General features: G+C 46.2%; 2 protein-coding genes across 3 annotated transcripts; both read right to left on the bottom strand.

The window, feature by feature from the left end:
• Nucleotides 1-3,469: 3,469 nt before the first annotated feature.
• On the bottom strand, nt 3,470-8,884 carry tmem37.S (transmembrane protein 37 S homeolog). Of its 2 annotated transcripts, none has more exons than XM_018238637.2 (2): nt 8,720-8,884; nt 3,470-4,835 (listed from the first exon to the last, which is right to left on the bottom strand). In XM_018238637.2, exons 1-2 carry the CDS (start codon nt 8,738-8,740, stop codon nt 4,314-4,316), a joined length of 543 nt encoding a protein of 180 aa, XP_018094126.1. In that variant the 5' UTR covers nt 8,741-8,884; the 3' UTR covers nt 3,470-4,313. The 2 variants fall into 2 exon arrangements, with proteins under 2 accessions (XP_018094126.1, XP_018094127.1); XM_018238638.2 differs by lacking the exon at nt 8,720-8,884 and adding an exon at nt 7,556-7,702.
• Nucleotides 8,885-10,366: 1,482 nt separating this feature from the next.
• Nucleotides 10,367-16,788, bottom strand: dbi.S (diazepam binding inhibitor (GABA receptor modulator, acyl-CoA binding protein) S homeolog). The gene is made up of 4 exons (NM_001092478.1): nt 16,773-16,788; nt 12,038-12,155; nt 10,707-10,769; nt 10,367-10,573 (listed from the first exon to the last, which is right to left on the bottom strand). Exons 1-4 carry the CDS (start codon nt 16,779-16,781, stop codon nt 10,506-10,508), a joined length of 258 nt encoding a protein of 85 aa, NP_001085947.1. The 5' UTR covers nt 16,782-16,788; the 3' UTR covers nt 10,367-10,505.
• Nucleotides 16,789-17,853: the final 1,065 nt, after the last annotated feature.

Here is a 17,853-nt window from a genome sequence, read left to right as displayed (position 1 = left end):
CCGCCTTTCTCCTACCCGGGGGTATGTGCCATCCTAGCAGTGCGCCTTTTTAGCTGTACATTTGTACATACACACACACACACACACACACAATATGGGACAGTAATGCACACGTATACCTGCATGAACCCCCACCTATCCCATCACAACAGATATGGGAGGCACAATAGCATAAGAGAAGTTTGCATTAAACAGTATACAATTGTTACAGAGGCAGGTAAGTAGCACATACCCGTAGCAATGGCACCAAAACTCCCTGTGGTGCCAGTCCCTTATACAGATATCATCTCTAATAGAGAAAGTTCAGTCCAACCCAGACAGCAGATAGAATTGTGTGTAGAATTTCACTGGATCCTAATCTCAGGTAATCTTAGGCATTTTTTTTTGTTCTGCTCAGGATTAATCCACGTTCTGGCTGCTAGGCTTTATTTACACTAGAAACTAAGGGTGGTGGCACATGGGGAGATTAGTAGTCAAGCAACAAATCTTCTCTACTGCGGGCGACTAATTTCCCCAAATGCCTTCCTGCCGGCAAAAATGAGAACCGCCAGCAGGACGGCATATATATCGCTTCGTTTTCCGAAGTCGCCCAAAGTTTCCTCGTGAGGCAGCAGTTTGAAAGTCAAAATTTAATAAAAATAGTAAAGCGTTTATAAAACTGAAGCCTTTGAATCACAGTGTTTTCATCTGCAGAATAGGCAATATAAGGGGCAGCTAATAAATCAGGAGCCATCCAGACTATTTTTTGAAAACCAACAGAAAAATTGTGTAAAATACTACTAATCCGGTATCAGCTTTCTGTAACGTAGCACTTCCTTATGTTCCCTTTCAGCCTCTCCTCCTATTCCTTTAATATAATATACAATATATATATATACTTCCATGCTGGAAGGCTGTTCCCTGTTTTTCCTACTGGGAGTGTCATTGCTTTGCATTTGGAGCAGATATAATAATGATGGAAATTTGTTTGGCTCCAGAACTCAATTAATTCCCTTTTAGGGCTAGTCCACACGGGGAGATAGCGACGCGTTTGCGGTCGCGGCGACAAAGCGCCGCGACCGGCGCAGGCGACAGTTTTGTATGGGCGCCTATGTAAAAACGCCTGTGCTAACCACACGAGGCGATGCGCTTTTCAACAATCGCCTGAAAAAGCCTGGCGAGGCATTTTCAGGCGACTGTTGAAAAGCGCATCGCCTCGTGTGGTTAGCACAGGCGTTTTTACATAGGCGCCCATACAAAACTGTCGCCTGCGCCGGTTGCGTCGACTGTCGCGGCGCTTTGTCGCCGCGACCGCAAACGCGTCGCTATCTCCCCGTGTGGACTAGCCCTTAGAAACAGAAAGTTACTTCACTCTCCATCCATTCTGTTACCGCCTCCCTTCTGAATAGAGAGAATAGTCTGGCAAATGGCATTTCATTACTCGGCCCAGTGGTGCCCGGGATTACACTAAAGCCAGGGGGGGGGGAATCCAGGTTTGTGTTTCTTTGGGGTTGCCTAAAAAACAGTTTTGTTATCTGAATATGAAAAAGGATACCATCATCAAATAATTACCAGTTTTAATTATCTCACCTTTAATAAAAGCCTAATTAGCTCTGTGTGAGCCTCTGCCCCATCAGATCAGCACATTCCATACATTCCCTGCTATTCTCATATAGGCAGCAGTGGTTTAAACAACAGAAAAACTGTGAGGCTGTGGCTGTATTCCTGGGTGTTTGTCGAACCCTGCCGCAATGCAACACAGGACGGCTTACTGTAGCTTTGGGCAGGAAGAAAGAAGAGAGAGATTCAAACAAGGGACTATGGGATGACAGTATCTAGAGCTACTCTCATCCTTTACAAGAACAGTTCAGTGTAAAAATAAAAACTGGGTCAATAGAAAGTTTAAAATAAAAAATGTATATATGATGTATAAAGGCTGGAGTGACTGGATGTGTAACATAATAGCCAGAACACTACTTCCTGCTTTGCAGCTCTCTCTTTGTGTGTTAACACCTATAAATGCCTCTAATCCTGTAATTAACCTTGATCAGTTCAGCGGAGCTCATCGGCACCATCTTCTTCTCTTCGATAGCCTTCAGAAAGTAAGCACCATATCGGCGCATGCGCAGTTGGAGCAGTCTTCCGCTTCGTGATAACTGCTTATGCGCCTAAAGTCACGATAATTGCCAAAGGGAAGGAAGAAGACCCGAAGATTACTGAATCGCTGTGTTGACTCTGCAATGAGGGGTAATTACAGTATATGGGGCATTTACACCTGTGTGTTTGGGGGGGGGGATCAGGGAGGGGGGACAATGTAGGGTAGGGGTTTTTATTAGTGGGGGGGGCTTGAATTCTCCTTTAAGGGGGGCCACATGGGACATAACGGTTCAGTGAGTTTGCAATTGGGTTCAGACCCAAAAGCAAACAGTTATGACCCATGTGCCCCCTCAGGTCACTGGTTGGTAACTGCCTGGTAACCAGTCAGTGTAAACCAAGAGAGCCAAGGAAACCAGGAAATAGTGCTCTGGCTATTATGTTAGACATCCAGTCACTCCAGCCTTTATACATTACATTTTTGGCTAACTAACTATATTAGAAACATTTTTAAAGCAGGACAGTTATTGAATACAGATGATGTAAGTTGGATGCACGCCTCGCTGACTTTTGTGTAGTCGTGAATCCAAATTGTGGATGCATATGTGCCCTGCTTCGTTGGGGTAAGATGGTAACCATAACGGTATCCATTTAAAGGGAAACTCAACCCTAAAATATTTTTTATCTGCCCCTTTCGGTTCTCTGCACTGCTGGTTCTGACTCCTGAATCTAGCAGGTCAGTTCTCTTCTAGGTCTATCAATAAACAGGCTTATTCTACATTGTTCAGGATTAGATCCAGAGAACAGAAAGGGAAAGACAGTTAGTGAAAGAAAATAGCAATGACGGTTAATCTGGCCAAAGATTTTTAAAAGATCCAATCGTTATCGTGAGACCACGATTATCTCAAAATGGTCGTTTAAATGTACGATGTGTCCATCAACTAAAAAGACCATTTCAGGCGATATTCCCAGCAAAACTGAAGAGTAGCTGCCTGCTTGGCCCTGCAAACATAGATAGATTGCACTGGGACCGATTTTTAAACCTGGCCGATCAATTTTCTGACAGATGGTCACCCGGTGAGAATAAGGAGTGAATGATTATTAGAGAGTTATGCTGATGTCGATTTTTTTTAAAAAAAAATATCAGTTCTGGGTAGTATTCTCCTTTAAAATAATAATATATTTTACATGATAATTTACATAAATGATACTCTGGCTCAGCAATAACATAGCCTTGGTTTTTTTGGTAAACTACAACTTCCCACAATCCTGGCTACCTATACCTAACTTCTCCTCAGGTACAATATAATGAGGCCCTTCTAACCCAACGCCTCAAGCGCATGAAGTGTGACACACAAACAGGCACAAACAGAAACCAGCTGAGACAAAAAAAAACTAGAATCACAGCAATTTTTATTCACCCAGTTAGCATGTAACTGGCCACAAGAGCGGACTCTCTCATAACATCGCTCTCTCATAAAAAAGGTAAGAAACCATACACAAAAATCCTATTCTGCATACAATGGCTGGCCTAATGACCCTAGCACTGGTGGGTATCCGGATTACCACAGGAAAGGGAGAGAATGACTATTTTATTCATTCCAGACACTATTTTTGCAGGCTGAGCAGCTATGGAACCATTGCTATATAGCAGTAATGCCCATACTTTACTAATGCCAGGTCTACTTTTAGTGATGTTGTCCCATTATGATCTACTTCCATAAAAAGGTGTTTGCTTTCTGCACTATGAAGATACTAAATATTGATTTATGAGAAAAATGTATATTGCTATATCTAACAAACAACTATTTCTTATGTGACCTTAAAGTAATAATTGAATGAAAAGCATGAAATAGGAGGGTGATTTAGACAAGCTGTTTGTGGACAGTGACTTGAGATCTACTGATCACCAGCTAAAGGTCTATTGTTCGATCCCAATCTACCTTTTGGGCACCCCTGCTATATAGTGATTCCATAGCAATGCTACATTGTGGCCCGCACTGCAGTGTTAGGTTGTGGCTGCCACTGCATTACTACTTGGAGGCCCTCGCTGTGGCTCCTATTGCAGTTCGATATAGTGGCTGCCATCACAGTGCTAAAGTGCCCCCCACAACAGTGTTTTATGGTGCACCATGACAGTGCTGTATTGTGGTCCCCCACTGCAATGCTATATAGCAGTCCCACAGCAATGATATACATAGCCCCCACTACAGAGCAGTAGCGTGGCACTGTTCCAGGGCTCATGCTGTCAGGCGGCTGAGGTAAATGCCACTGATTCCATTCAGGAAGAACAGAAATACCCCCACAAACTGGCACCAGAAGAGTAGAGTGAAGGAGCCAAGGCCAGTAAAGTCCTTCAGTAGGATGATGTAAGTCAGGGTGCCCGTAGAGGACAGGAAGAAGGAGATGACCAGTAGGACTGATCCCATGTTCCACTTCTTATGGGAGTGACCATCTTCACACAGCTGGGAGACCATCAGCAACTGTAGGCCAAAAATGGCCACCACCACCGCCAAAGACACAGTGGTACGGACCAGCACCATGTGTTGGCTTAGCCAGGCCATTTCTTCACTGCATTGGATGGAACCTTTCTGGCAAGTGTCCCAAACCCCGAAAACTGTCTCCTCTGGGGTTGAGATCCACTGGCCATCACACACGGAAATGGAGGAAAGGATAATGGCCAGGGCAGAACTGACTGTGATCAGTACCCGCAGGAACATCTCGAAGAACATGTTGCGATGGTGATGGTGGGGCTTCTGTGCCTGAGGGAGAGGGCAATACTTTTAGGGGTGACACACACAAGAATAGTGCAATATACCTAATATAATATACTTGTTTGTGCATGAGAAAAGGATTTTTTTTTTCTGCCAATCTGCTGCCCCTGTTGTTGTTACCTTCTATGTAATAATCAGCTATATTACATAGTGGGGTTGTAAACCAGCTCAGCTGGAGCAGAGGGAGAAATTATATACCATTACAAGTGGGTCAGGGATTATAAACCAGTACAGGTGGGTCAGGGATTATATACCAGTACAGATAGGTCAGGGATTATATACCAGTACAGATAGGTCAGGGATTATATACCAGTACAGATAGGTCAGGGATTATATACCAGTACAGGTGGGTCAGGGATTGATTAACAGTGCAGCTAGGGCGGGGGGGGGGGCATATACTAGTACAGCTGGATCAGGGATAAATAAACAGTACAGCTGGGGCAGGGAAGAGATTATATACCAGTACATTTTAGTCTAGGCGAGGAGTTATATATCAGTTCAACTGGGACAGGGGAGGGAATATGCACCAGTTCAGATGGGGTAGTTGGGATTATATGATTGTATTATATTATGGGATTCACAGGCAATACACTCCCTGTAGAGGTGGCCGTTTGATCATATGGAGACAGGGTACCTGTGTCAGAAAATCAGGTCATGCGTAATTTTATCAGTCCTCACCCCCATTACAAGAGGTGAGTACAAGAGTAAAACACTAATGGTGCGTATGCCAAGATGTAGATTACTAGTTGTTTGTGAGCTCAGCGAGACCTTTGTTCCATTATATTACGAGTTGGTGGCAATAAATGGGGCACTTTACCCTCTGAGCTGAGATTTATCAACTTCACTTCCAAGGGTACAAACAGTAACAGCCATGGCCCAGATTAACCATTTATTGTCCACAGGATAGATTGACAATTAGGAATTTCCCAGTCTCTGTGTTTTTACCCTTGTGCCGAAGCAGATGCCCCTTTGACTGCCCAGGGAACAATGGGCTGGGGTGCCATGATTTCCTATTTTTTCAGTTAATGTTGCTATGGGAAACCAATTACACGTCTGATAATGTAACCTTAACCTTACTGTTAACCCAATCATGTCTTCTGCCCATTGCCTTTAGGTCATGGACACACATGCGGATATTCGCCGCGGTTCACACAGTGTTTTTTGAAAACCACCACATAAATATGCTAGCGTATGTGCCACTGCCGAAGCTTGAAACCGCTAAGCGAATGTACTCGGCTGTCAGCTTTTTTTAAAAACCGCAGCGAAAATCCGCATTTGTGTCCGGGGCCTTAGTGGAAAGCCAAGTGCAGACAGTGTTATGTTTTTTATTGAAAATTGTAAACATTGTATTGAAAATACAATTAGGTGCTCAGACAGGGAGTAGGGAAAAAGACTGGGAGTTGACTTGGAGTAAGAGGAATGACTGGAAGCAGATAGGGAGTGGGGAGAAACAGCGGGGAAAGACTGGGAACAGACAGTGAGACCGTGGGGAAAGACTGGGAACAGTCAGGGAGTGAGTGGGGAAAGACCGAGAACAGACAGTGAGAGAGTGGGGAAAGAATGGGAACAGACGGTGAGAGAGTAGGGAAAGATTGGGAACAGACAGTGAAAGAGTGGGGAAAGACTGGGAACAGACAGTGAAAGAGTGATGAAAAACTGGGAACAGACAGTGAGAGAGTGGGGAACGACTGGGAACAGAGTGAGAGAGTGGGGAAAGACTGGGAACAGACAGGGAGTGAGTGGGGAAAGACTGGGAACAGACAGAGAGTAGGGAAAGACTGGGAACAGACAGTGAGAGAGTGGGGAAAGACTGGGAACAGACAGGGAATGAATGGGAAAGACTAGACGGGGAGTGAGAGGAATGGCTGGGAGCAAATGGGGACATAATAAAAAGCACACATTCTCATCAATTGATGCAGATTGTCACAGGGACAGAAAGTAAAAACATAGCTTTTACTATCTTAAAAACAAAAAAAATATTTAAAAAAAACTCATTAACCTGGTTCAATATACAGTATGTATCATCAGGTTAGTGGTGACTGATACTGTTTGTATCTAAGGCCTTTGAGAAATGTCAGTGTGAGGAGTGAAACGTGCATCAGACTTACTCTGCAGTATGTGCATTTAAAGGGGTTGTTCACATTTAAATTATCTTTTAGTATGATGTACATACAGAATGACATTCTAAGATAATTTGCAATTGGTTTTCCTTTTTTATTATTTGTGGTTCTTGGGTTATTTAGCTTTTTATGCAGCACATAAAAAAGCTAAATAACCCAACATAATTGGTTGCTAGGGTCAAAATTACCATAGCAATCATGCATTGATTTGAATAAGAAACTGGAATATAATTAGGAGAGGCCTGAATAGAAAGACAAGTGATAAAAAGTAGCAATAACAATAAATTTGTAGCCTTACGGAGCATTTGTTTTTAGATGGGTCAGTGACCCCCATTTGAAAGCTGGAAATTATTACAAAACTATAAAAAAAAAAAAATATGATGTTCAATTGAAAAGTTGATTAGAATTGGCCATTTTATAACATACTAAAAGTTAACTTAAAGGTGAACCGCCCCTTTAAAAATATGTGGATGCAACGACACTAAACTCACAAGCGTTATTTAAAATGTTTTTTTTTTGCAAATGTTTAGTGCTGCTCACAATGTAAAAAAGGTGTTTGCAAATATTTTTGTGCTAATGAAAACTTACATGCCCCCATACATTCTCTGTGATAGAAGGAAGGAACCGGGTCTCCAGTACCTATTGAAGCTATTGCCCATTCCGTGATACCAAGTGATAGATAGGGATGGTTAGGGTGGGTAATAAACACTGGAGCTCATTTATAAACACTGGGCAAATTTGCACCTGGGCAGTAACCCATAGCAACCAACCAGTGAGTGGCTTTTTTCAGCCGGCTGCAGGTTGAGCAATGAAAGCAGGCCTCTGATTGGTTGCCATGGGTTACTGCCCAGGTGCAAATTTGCCTAGTGTTTATAAATGAGCCCCACTTGGTGCAAATGTGGCATTATTGGTTTCAGTTAGCCTAGCATATGGTCTGGGCATTTTCGGTTTGTGACCTGCCTCATTTTGTTGGTAAAAATTAACAAATACGGAGACATCTTTTAAGCGGTGTATGAAAAAACAGCGTCAGTCGCCTGCCGGTTCGTTTATTATACCCAGGGTAAGGGCGTTTTTAAAACAATTTTGTTGTTTTTAAGAAGTTACGTTTTACCTTTCTGTCCCTGTGACAAACTGCATTAGACAGTGGGAGGTGAACCTTCTTTCTGTGCTACAAACCGTTAATTCTGGATAGTTCTGCGAACCACCTGTAACTCTTTGGCCTGGAGTGCAAAAGATTTGTTTGGTTTTAAATACAAGTGAGTGGGAAAGGTTGGGAGCAGACAAGGGGATAAAAGTCTCACACAAAGGACCCAATGCATTGGATAGAGGCAAAAGAAGCAGAGTCTCTGGCAAATCCTGACAAGTAAACATGTTAATGGGCTGCAAACTCCCTGCACAACATTAAATGTTCTGTATAATAACACAATTCCCTCCCAGGTCAGCAGATCCCTGTCCATGAAGTGTATCCATCCTCTGGGATTGTTACTCTCTTCCAGTCCTGCGCACCTCTGCCCCAGAGCAACACTATTATGTGCACCCCTCTTCCCAACAATTAAAGAGGCAGTGCCTCGGGGAAAGTTAGAGGTTAAGCAGAACTCGCCTAGGGGAGCACAACCCTAAAAAACATGTTAACGTCGGAGTCGAAGAATGTGCTGATCCAAAGCCGAGATCCCGTCTCAGGGAGAGCTGGGCAGAAGTCCCTTCTATCCCACCCACACCAACCCCCTGACAGAGAGAGAGAGAGAGAGTTACCTGCACCCCTATAGCTGCCATGGCTGTGCGCTGTTCCAGAGTAACGTCCCATGCGGGGCATGAGGGAAAGTAGCCGAGTATAAGTCACGTTATGTGGGCCGGGTGCCCGGATCCTGCTGAATCAGCGACTCTGATCAGAAAGGGAGGGGATTAGAGCAAAGGGAACGGCTGGTGTTTTTATTCATTTTCTTACCTTTTCCTCCCCCCCCCATCGACTGTGTGCTCATTGGCACGTCCCAGGAGATGGCCCGCTCCCTCAGAGCGAACAAGAGAATTAGCCCAGATGTGCCCTTCCCAATGCGGAGGGGTAAGAGGCTCACATTGCCCCTGGTGCAGTTGTACCGGTGTAACATCACATAATTTCACAAATCTTTACGACCCCATACATATAAATCGATGCACTCTAATCCACTCAACCTAGTGAGGATGAACGCCTCGGGTCACATATAGAGACCCCATATAATTAATCCTAGGGATCAAACCTGCAGGCTGCAGCGCTCCTGCTACTACAATTCCCAGCATCCTCTCTGACAGCCTCTAACTGTAACATTCAGTTGATGAACTGCAAGACCCCCCATGACCCACACCGAGATTCTGCACAAAAGCAGTATAACTATATGTTGAATAAGAAACCGCTCTGACTACATCAATCAGCAACCCCATCCAGTCACAAAAGAATATTGTCAGTGCAAAGAGATTACCCAATAATGGTAGGGTATGTTTTATCCTGTGCAATAAGAAAGAGGGTGTCTGTCCTATTCACATGAACTGGAAGCTTTTTAGATCTTGGGATACAGTCACCAAGAAAGATGGTGCTGGTTCCCAGAACTCTCCATCAGCTTCATGATCTGTCACACAGACTCCAATCATGCTGTCTATACTCAGAAAGAGCTGGTATCCCAGAGGAGGGGATGGAGGCAGGCCCAGACTGGCAATCTGTGGGTTCTGGCAAATGCCAGAGGAGCTGCTGGAAGATGCCATAGACACTCACTATTTAGTGGGCTGTTTGGGCCTCTGGGTACCTGATATGCCAGGACCTATTTTGATTCTCAGTTCAGACCTGGATGGAGGCCATGACTGTTATAGTGCACATGGTCCCTGGGGAACAACTCCGGCTACTTCCTCCTATTGCCCTTATCCCTTCCTCTCTGCAAAATCCCCAAGTTTATGAGGGGTCAGAGATGTAACTAATTCCATCTTAAGGGCAAGAAAGAGAGAGTACATTAATTTACCCCTAAGTGGTACGCTAAAACAGTTCTGCACGGTGAATGAGAAGGGTTTCTTCTGCTCAGATGCAATGCCTTGCTGAAACAAATACTGAAGAATAGAGGGCCAGGAGTTGGTCTCCTAGAGCGAGGGTTAGTTCTTGCCTTTTTTTTTTTAATTACATTTTTCTTTAGCTGCATTTATGGCACACCCTTAACTATTTCTAGCAGCTACGCAGTTGCGGAACTACCAGGGGAGCAGGGGTTGCGAGCAGGCCAGGGCCCGCGGCAGCCCACGCGGGCGGTACGGAGGGGGGCGGGGCCCGGCTGCGCGTCATGCACCAGGGCCCGCCCCCCTCTTGTTACGCTACTGCAGCTAAGTGAAGGGGTGATGATCTGGAAGGGGAGGGCGTTGTGGCAAACACCAATCACAACACAGACAGAAAGGAACAGAGTAGTTTTATTGTTACTGCGCAGCTGATGTATGAAATATACAAAAAGAACGGTTATTCAGTGCCCCCTGCAGCACACAAAGGGCAACATGCAGTCTGGGCACAGAAGCATGCTGGGATGAGTTAGCATCAGTATTTGCCCTTTAGCTTTTCAACTAACTCCACATACTGGGCCATGGCATCCTCCTTGCTGGTTCCTAAGGGCAAAGAAAGGAAAAGGTTAAATTGAGCAGTAGTCTCCATCTCATGTCTCAGGCACAAAATACTCCAGTCTCTACTCCCTAAAACAGACCACATTTTGTGGCTGCGGGTTTGCACAGGCCCACTTACCTTTCTTCTTGTTCCAAGCATCCCACTTGGCTTTGCCTTTGAAGTCCAACATTCCAGGCCGGTCTGCATAGTAACACAGGAATACAGAGGATGAGTCTCAAGGGAACAGACATATAAAGCATCAAGACACACAAGAACAGATAGCAGCAGCGTAACCCCACCTACCTGCCCAGTACAGTTCTGCAGACCCCAGTCTGGGGACAGACAAGGTGGGACTGGCAATCTGTGGATGCTGACAAATGCCACAGATTTTAAATTCCCATAGACTGTCAGCTGGTGGGAGGCTGTTTGGACCTCTTTGTACTTGGAATACCATGACCTACTTGAATCTAAGTCCGGACCTTGGGGGGGACAGGTCAGGTGGATTACCTGTATGGTAGCAGCTGTATAGCACATTTTTACTGAGAATCACATTTCCTTTCTGCTGTCAGAATGCTCTGTTGCACATCTCTGACATTTCCCACCTTATGTCCCTGGTGTAAAGACATGACAACTCAAGGTTGGCACATACAATCACACACCCTGGCTCAGCATCAGCCCCCAGCACTGGGCACAACCTTTAAAGGGGTTGTTCACTTTTGCATTAACTTTTAGTATGATGTAGAGAGTGATATTCTGAGGCAATTTGCAATTGGTTTTCATTTTTTATTATTTGTGGTTTTTGAGTTATTTAGCTTTTTATTCAGCTCTCCAGTTTGCAAACTCAGCAATCTGGTTGCTAGGGTCCAAATTACCATAGCAACCATGCACTGCTTTGAATAAAATACTGGAATATGAATAGGAGAGGCCTGGCTAGAAAGGGGAGTATTAAAAAGTAGCAATAACAATAACATTTGTAATCTTGCAGAGCATTTGATTTTAGATATGGTCAATGACCCCCATTTGAAAGCTGGTTAGAGTCAGAAGAAAAAGGCAAACAATTAAACTATTAAAAAGAAATAATGTTGCTTATAATTAGCCATACTATAAAATACTAAAAGTTAACTTGAAGGTGAACCACCCCTTTAAGGCTCTCAAAGTGGCTGTGGAAGCCTTGCCCAATGGCTGCCAATGAGAAGAGAAAAAAAACAGTGGTATCAAAGTCATAGAGCTGCTGTACAGGCCACAAGTTCACCAGCCCTACACACTGATAACAACACATTCCCTTTATGCTCATTCCTTCCCTTTGCGTGGTTAATTCATGGGCCACAGCAGAACTCTTGGTGCAAATTACCAGCACACAAGAACTATCAGAGTTCACATTTGCATGACTGCACCCTAGGGTGGGATTTAGAGAGCCAGTATTAAGGCAGGGGCGTCCCAGAAAATGGCACATAGTATAGATTCCATACCTGTATTTACATCCCCAACGGTGGCCTGCTTGTACAGGGCATACGTCTCTAGCATTTCCTCATCTGTGGGGGTAGTTTTCAGCTGCTTCACCTCCTCTGCTGCCTTCTCAAACGCTGCCTGGAATGGAGGGCAAATACAGTGAGAGGCGGAGGCACCACATTCACTTTTCATAACACATAACACACAGATATTCACTTACACACAAAGCCAGTAATCCCAAAACAGTGGCTTGTGAGCAACGTTGCTCACCAACCCCTTGGATATTGCTCCCAGTCAGGGCCGCCATCAGGGGGGACAAGTGTACCGGGCCTGGGAATAAAGGGGGGCCCGGCAGTGCTGCACTTTTCAAAGAGCCGGGCCCCCCTTAAAGGAGAAGGAAAGCTCGTCGGCGCTAACCCCCCTCCCCCCTCCTGTGTATTGCCCCCCCTCCCTCCTCCCCCCTGGCCTACCCCTCCCGCTGGGAAAATGCCCCTAACTTGTTACTTACCCTTCTGCGCAGGTCCAGTCCAGGGAGTTCACAGGCGACATCTTCTTCCTGCTTTGACCGGCGCATGCGCAGTAGGATCATTTCGCCGGTACGATCTACTGCGCATGCGCGTGACTTTTGGCGCATGCGCAGTAGATCCGTACCGGCGAAATGATCCTACTGCGCATGCGCCAAAACGCCGGTCAAAGGAGGAAGAAGATCGCGTGGAAGAAGATGTCGCCTGTGAACTCCCTGGACTGGACCTGCGCAGAAGGGTAAGTAACAAGTTAGGGGCATTTGCCCAGCGGGAGGGGTAGGCCAGGGGGGAGGAGGGAGGGGGGGCAATACACGGGAGGGGGGAGGGGGGTTAGCGCTGACGAGCTTTCCTTCTCCTTTAAAGGAGAGTGATATTCCCGGGCCCCAGAGCACTCCCGTCTGGCCTGTCCCCAATGGCGCGCACTACCTCCCTCAGCACTACACCCCGCCCCTTCCCACTCTACATCCAAGTCTATTGGCTATGCCTACGCGCCGCCTACCACTCATTGGCTGCACCACCCGCCTTTCTCCTGGGAACCGTCCCTATACCCCAGCCGACAGTCTCGCCCCTTCCCGCCTTCCTCCAAAAAAACTTAGCCGGCGTGCTGCCCCGTCTGCGCAGCAAGGGAGCGTGCAGGTGCGCAGCTAGGGGGGGCGGGGGCCCAAGGGGGGCCCTGGACAGCAGTCCCGGTGGGCCCTGGGCCCCCCATGGTGGAACAGTCCACATCTGGGTAGCATACAACTTTCATTAAGTTCATTATCACATGAGCAGTGCAAGGATAAGTGAGGAGTTGCAGGCTCAGTGGCACCAGTGTCTGTAGGTTCTCGCAGTCTAGATTTTGGGATTATTTTACAGTTCAAAGGAGGAGCACACTGTGGTTTCAGGTTTATTTTAAGGTGTTTGTGGGTTCCAGGGGGGCGGGGCTTGCCAGGGAGTATGTGGGGTTTTGACAAATTTGGGCTTGGCTGGGTTGGATCAGGGGTGTGGTCAGGGGAGTGGGCGGGGTCTGGCCCAGAAATTTTTTTTGTACGGGCCCCCGTGATTTCTAATGGCGGCCCTGCTCCCAGTAGTCAGGGCCGCCATCAGAAATCGCAGGGCCCCATACGAACAAATTTCTTGGGCCCCCTGGGCTGCGCCCACCACAAGCCCCACCTACAGGTCTGTCCTCCCCACTCCACAGGTCCACCCCCCACCACAAAAAACAACACATTGGTGGCTATGGTTCCCACATGTTAATAAAAAGATATTGGTGGTCAGGGCCCCCCAATTGGAAAAAAAAATTGTGGTCAGGGCCCCCCATTAAAAAATAGTGGTGGCTAGGACCCCACATTGGGAAAAAAATTGGTGGCCAGGGCCCCCCCCCCCATGTTATAAGAAAATTGGTGGCCAGGGCCCCCCTTAAACGTCCATGTAAAAAACTTGCCCTCCCAGAAGTTTACAAAAAATTTGCTGCCATGTTGCACTTACTTCATTAGTGTAGCCCACCTGCTGTAAGTGAGCTGCCAACTACAGAAGGGAGGAGGGGAGCACAGGTGGCTGCATCTTCTTCCCATGACAGCATTTTCTTCCCTTATTGGTCACAGAATTTCAAGTCCTGGTAAAGCTGCATGCTGATTGGATGAGCTGGAGGAGAAGTTCAAACCTCAGCTATCCAATCCCTGAGCAGCTCAACCGGGACTTAAACTCAGTGACCAATAAGAGGAAGTAATGGACAGAAGATACCTCCCCTTGTGCTCCCGCCCTGCCTTCCCGAAGTCAGCAGCTCTCAGAAAGCAGGGGGGCCCAGCTAATCAAGTAAGTGCGGCGTGGCTGGGCTCCCCTACAGCTCTCCCCCCTGTCTCCCCTGCCAGTAGTAGAGATGGAGGCATGTTTTAACTGCATAAAAACTATGTATAGCGTCAAGTAGAGCTTCCTGTATGATATCAGTCGACTCAGGGGCTACCAAATAGCCAATCACAGTACTAATTTGGCATCCTCCAGACTTTCTTAATGCTTGTGTTGCTCCCCAACTTTTTCACATTTGAATGTGACTCACGGGTAAAAAATGTTGGGGGACCCCTGCCCTAGAGAATGATTTCTGGTGATACCCAGCAGAACCCAAAATGCCCAGAAATTCTTGTGGAGCACTGTCCTAATGATGGAGCTCATGAATACATTAAGTATATAACCATCAAATGCACTAAACACCGGTCACAATATTTATAATGGGCAATGTTGGGTGTTGCAACACAAATGTGCTAAGCAGCAGTAGGGGGAGGGGGACGATTGGCCAATAACGGCCCACAGTTGCTGCTAAAGGCTAGATTTGTAGTCTGACATTTATCAGCCAATGAGAGAGGGGCAGGAAAAGGAGGGACTCTGTGTGTAAGGAAATCACCCAACCCCTGTAGTATCCATCCCCATAATCTTACTGCAGTGCTGTCTGATTCGAATAATCGAAACGAATACCCTACCGCAGGAGTGCCCATACTTTACTAATGCGAGGTCTACTTTTAGTAATGATGTCCCAATTATGATCTACAGCCATAAAAGCATTGTTAGCATTTTGTTCCATGGAAAACATTTAAATATTATATTGATTTGAGAGAATTTATATTGATATTTTTAACAAACCACTATTTCTATGTAACCTTAACATAATAAATATCTGAATGAAAAGCATGAAATAGGAGGGTGATTTAGACAAGCAGTTTGTTGACACTGTCTTGAGATCTACTGATCACCAGCTAAGGGTCTACTGGTAGATCCAGATCTACCTCTTGGGCACCCCTGCCTACAATGTACAGGTCCAAACCCACTGGTAGTAGTATCCACACCCCCATACACTGCATAGTACAGAACTTAAACACATAGGTCCCCCTATAAGTATCTATCTTCTAGATCATACTGCAGAGCTCTGTGAAACCCAATAATTAGTCACTTTTTCTGCAGTCCCTTAGCTTGTGCCCCTATCTTAATTGGCACCTACAGGCTCAGCAACATATCTACCCACATTCTTGTGTACCTCCAGTCTGACACTGCCAGCAGGGGGCCCCATGAGACGCAAATAAATGAGCAATTTCAACATTTATTGGTAAAACAGGTTAATCTTTATATATATTGGCAGCCCAGTAACATCTAGTTACGCCACTGACTGCCAGCCCATATATACCCCCCAGCCTGACTCCACCAGCCCATAAACCCTCCCCCAGCCTGAAGCTGCCAGTCCATATATACCCCCCAGCCTGACACAGACAACCCATATATACCCCCCAGCCTGACCCAGACAGCCCATATATACCCCCCAGCCTGACCCAGACAGCCCATATATACCCCCCAGCCTGACCCAGACAGCCCATATATACCCCCCAGCCTGACCCAGACAGCCCATATATACCTCCCAGCCTGACCCAGACAGCCCATATATACCTCCCAGCCTGACCCAGACAGCCCATATATACCCCCAGCCTGACTCCGCCAGCCCATAAACCCTCCCCCAGCCTAAAGCTACCAGTCCATATATACCCCCCAGCCTGACCCAGACAGCCCATATATACCCCCCAGCCTGACTCCACAGCCCATAAACCCTCCCCCAGCCTGAAGCTGCCAGTCCATTTATTCCCCCAGCCAGGTCCGGACTGAGAAATAGGCCCTGGCATTTCAGGTACACAGAGGCCCAATCAGCCCACATAGAGGCCCAAACAGCCCCCACCAGCCCACTAAATACTGACTTTCTATGGCACCTTATAGCAGCCCCTCTGGCATTTGCCAGAACCCACAGATTGCCAGTCCGGGCCTGCTCCCAGCCAGCCCATATATAAATCTGCCAGCCTATATGCACATCCCCAAACTGACCCTGCGAGTCCATATACCAACAGCTCTAATACAACAACTGACCCCACCCTGTTGCCATGCTGATTACTGTTCCATAAATTAACAAAAGAGAAGCCCCATGAGCTAAGTGCAGGATCCAGGCAACGGGCCACGCTGGGACAATACGATGCGGAACCGCACAGCTGCATGTGATTGGTACCTAAAGCAACGCCCAGAAGTTTTCCCTTCATGTGATTTGTCACCCAGCGTGTCAGATTTCCCCGTTCCGACCCCCAGGGAGGGAGACAAAGGCAGATAATAACTATGGCTCGGTGCTTCTGGATAACTGGGGAAAGCGGCGCGTTATAGCGGCACTAGTTCATGCTGCCATACATTTCTCCCTGGTATCAGAAGCAATAGTGCCCACTACACCCAATACCTGAGACATTCTGCTGCTATCCGTCCTAATACGACTTCTACCTCTGCGCCGCCGGTTTGACTCCCACTGAACACATGGGCTGCGCTGAGCTGAGGTTACTCCCAACAAGCCGTCACCGTCAACCAATCAGACATCTGCGCTATGGCACGTGGGTCAAAAGTCATTGGCGGGCGACCATGTTGGTGGAGGCAGATTGGCCTGGGACAGAGATTGACATTTGTAATCGACACATTTGCCACCTCAAGTTGTCAAGTGCTCACTGGAATACAGAGTGGATGATAGATTGCGATTGCTCTTCATAAACTCTAGTACAGTCTGGAGGGTGAGTCTTAATTAGCAATACATTAGTCAACCAGAATGTAGATTTGATTTCCATAATACATCATCCCACAATTACAGATCATTCTTGGCCCAGAGTTACAGCCCTTCCCCTGATATTATCTTGCCTTATTATATACACTGTCTAACTGTTACAGTCCCATCTCCTGACATTATCTTGATTAACAACACATACTTTATATTCCCAATACAGAGTTAAATGTGCTCTGCATGCAGTCTGCACTGGGAGCCAGGAAGCTAGGGTTGCCACTTTTTGCTCATACCAAAACCGAACAGAAAAGTTGGCGCACTTAGCAGGGGGATTTTTTTTGACCACACCCATTTTGTGACCACACCCCTTAATTACCATATTAATTTTACAAAATTTGTCAGGTTATGAAAGTTTGATCATATTTATGTGTCTTTTTCAGTTATTACAGTTTTGCTAATGAAGGTGAATTGCCCTTTAAGCTGCGAGTCTAACTTTTCCCAAGGGACCTGTTATCTTATAGTGTTACAATTACTTATTTGCTATGTTCGAAATTGTTACAAAAGTATCTTATCTGCAGCTGTGGCTGTTCTGGGCTCTGTGCCTTTAAGTATCCCTTTAAGTGCCACAAGACCACACTAAAAATGTGTCATGGCACTTCCTTCATTGAATGCCAACGAAGATGCTCACTTGGTTGCAGGATAGTTTTTATAATGACATTTGATACTCAATGAGGAAACTCAATGTGCTGATGTCAATAAGCAGCATTGAAGG

Source organism: Xenopus laevis, chromosome 9_10S, assembly GCF_017654675.1.
Source record: "Xenopus laevis strain J_2021 chromosome 9_10S, Xenopus_laevis_v10.1, whole genome shotgun sequence".
NCBI lineage: Eukaryota > Metazoa > Chordata > Amphibia > Anura > Pipidae > Xenopus > Xenopus laevis.
Note: the sequence above shows the minus strand (reverse complement) of the source record. Positions and strands in the feature narration are given on the sequence as shown.

What these genes read in the sequence shown, in the direction of transcription:
- tmem37.S (XM_018238637.2), bottom strand. Translation starts at nt 8,740, where the DNA reads ATGGCAGCTATAGGGGTGCAG. An exon ending in TGGCAGCTATAGGGGTGCAG is followed by an intron (nt 4,836 to 8,719) that starts GTAACTCTCTCT and finishes CCTCTCCCTCAG; the next exon opens with GCACAGAAGCCCCACCATCA.
- dbi.S (NM_001092478.1), bottom strand. An exon ending in CGTTGGGGATGTAAATACAG is followed by an intron (nt 10,770 to 12,037) that starts GTATGGAATCTA and finishes GTTACTATGCAG; the next exon opens with ACCGGCCTGGAATGTTGGAC. An exon ending in TGCTTGGAACAAGAAGAAAG is followed by an intron (nt 10,574 to 10,706) that starts GTAAGTGGGCCT and finishes CTTTGCCCTTAG; the next exon opens with GAACCAGCAAGGAGGATGCC.